This window comes from Gracilinanus agilis, chromosome 3 (assembly GCF_016433145.1).
Source record: "Gracilinanus agilis isolate LMUSP501 chromosome 3, AgileGrace, whole genome shotgun sequence".
NCBI classification, from domain to species: domain Eukaryota; kingdom Metazoa; phylum Chordata; class Mammalia; order Didelphimorphia; family Didelphidae; genus Gracilinanus; species Gracilinanus agilis.
Genome location: NC_058132.1, coordinates 16754415 through 16756777, shown reverse-complemented (window position 1 = coordinate 16756777; position 2363 = coordinate 16754415). Strand labels below are relative to the sequence as shown.

At 49.9% G+C, this 2363-nt stretch overlaps 1 protein-coding gene across 1 annotated transcript in view; it reads right to left on the bottom strand.

Moving 5' to 3' along the window:
* Positions 1–1601: 1601 nt before the first annotated feature.
* LOC123240793 (N-formyl peptide receptor 2-like) overlaps positions 1602–2363 on the bottom strand; it is a 12183-nt gene continuing 11421 nt past the window's right edge. The window contains exon 2 of the mRNA XM_044668511.1: positions 1602–2358. Within this exon, the coding sequence (XP_044524446.1) occupies positions 1602–2358 (757 nt within the window). The remainder of the gene's footprint in view (positions 2359–2363) is intronic.

Genomic DNA, 2363 nt, shown 5'->3' with positions numbered 1-2363 from the left:
CTTACTTACAAAGGCAAAACCAAAATATTGCTCGGTATTCTTATCTGTAAAATGGGTGATTAGGTGATGTCTAAGGTCCCACCCAGCTTTAAATTCTCTGGTCTCTGCTTTAGTGTTTGTGTGGAAGTGAAGAGTCTGAAGGGAATCTCTCCTTCCCTGTCCCCCATGGACAGAAGTCCAGAAAAGGCTGTAACTGAGGCCTTTGGCACGTGGCCAGAGCAGCCGGGGAGCTCTGAGTGTGAGCCAATTCTGAGGGGAGGACCCCCTTTTAGGCTCCTTTCACCACCCAAAGCCAGACAACCACTGGTAACCCAGTGGGGTCAGAAGTGGTGCCTGGCTCTGCTGAGGTGGGGGGAAGCAACGCGGAGGACTGTATGTAACACCAGCATTTTAAAAAATGGGGCAGTTTTGCTGAACTTTTGTTCTCTTCTTCCTCTTTTTTTGTCCATCCCCCCATCCCCTTTTTGGAGTTCTTTGTTGTGAGGGGTGGCTCTCTGGAAGGACACGGGGGAGATCTAGGGGAACAAAAGAAATACAATAGGAATAAAGACAAAATAATGGCAGCCAGATGGCAAGCACAGTAGATAGAGTGCCAGGCCTAGGGTCGGGAGGACCTGGGTTCAAATCTATCCTCAGACACCTCCTGGCTGTGTGACCTTGGGCAAGTCACTTAATCCTAATTGCCTAGCCCTTGCCACTCTTCTGTCTTAGAGCTGATTCTAATACAGAAGGCAAGGGTTAAAAAAAAAAAGTAAAACCAATAAAAAAATTATGTATTAAAAATAGAAACAGTACCTTGAAGATGCTCACTGAGTGGCACTTCAGCTTCCACTGAATATTAAGCCCAGGTCACAATGGCAGAGTACAGACTTGGTATTCTCAGCCTCAGATCCCTTCCCTGGCCCTCTCTCTTCCCAGACCTGGGAGAGGACCCCCTCTTCTCCTCCCCTGCTATTCTCCCTTTCCCCCTGGGCTCTCTCTGCTGGGAAGAATGGAGAGTCACAGCTCCAAGGCAGAGGGAGCAGCGACCATTGAAGTTTGAAGTTTGAAGGAGCAATCTTCAGTGACTACATGGGAAACTTGTGGATATCTGGGACCCCAAAGGCACAGGAAGAAGGGGCCATCTACTAGAGGGAGCCAGGGCCTCTGTGGGCAGGCTTAGAGGCTGGCATGACTCAGGGATGATGGGCCCCCAGGATTTGGGACGGAATGGCCTTGAGAGAGGGAACCGGGGAGCAGAGCCCTCAATCATTCCTTGTTCTTATGTTTAACTATATTGATGAATCTGTGTCAGAAACCAGTAGAAACTGGTGAGTTCTTAGAACCCAGAGCTGGGAACTCCAAAGACGAAAGGTCCTAAACCATGTGGAATACAACATTGGGATTCAGTGAGAGGCATGTGAAAACACATAGATTGTCAGAGGTGGAAGCATCCTTGGAACCTGGAATGTCAGGAGTGCGAGGGCCCTTAAAACTAGAAATGCCACCAGTGAGAGGTTCCTTAGAATGTAAAATGACAGAGCTGGGAGGTCTTTTAGAGCTTGGAACACAGATGACACTGAGGTGGTCCATGAAGAAAGATCATAGAAGAAGGGGCCTCCTCATAACCCCTGGCTTTCAGCATCAGTGGCTGGAGAGGCAGAGGTAAAACTGTTCCCCGTGGTGCCTGTTGGGCCAGATTCCTCACTCAGAGCCCTCTCCAGGGCAGCTGGCAGGGATCTGAGCAGTCTCTCCCTGAAGTCCCGGCCTATGAAGACATAGAGCAAAGGGTTGAGACAACTATTGACAAATACCAGGGAAGAGGAAAGAGGACTCAGGAATGGCAAAAGATCTTCAAGGTGTGGCTGTTGGTACACGGAGACTGTTATCATAGACACCACATGATGAGGGAACCAGCAGAGGAAGAAGGCAGCCACCACAGCTGTGAGGACCTTGAAGGGCCTACTGGACTTGACCATCTTCATTCCACTGCAGAGCCTGACTGCTATAAGGCCATAGCAGACACTGATGATGACTAGAGGGATCACAAAACCTAGGAAGAAACGGCTGAGCACCAGGGACCAGAGGCGGCTCTCAGCCAGGGCATCATAGTGGTCCTGATCAACTCCTGTCTCATTCCAGGGGTCCAAGTCAGAGTAGCAAAAGGTGATTTCATCCTCTGTGTGTGTTGATTTGAAAATGATATTTGGGAAAGCTATAGCCAGGGCAAAAATCCAGGCCCCTAGAGCAGCCAGGGCTGCCCGGGCAGGTGTGCGGTGATTCCTGGTCCACACTGGCCAGAGGACAGAGACACAGCGGTCAAGAGAGATGAGTGTCAGCAGGAAGACACTGGCAGACATATTAAAGACGGACATGGAGCTAAC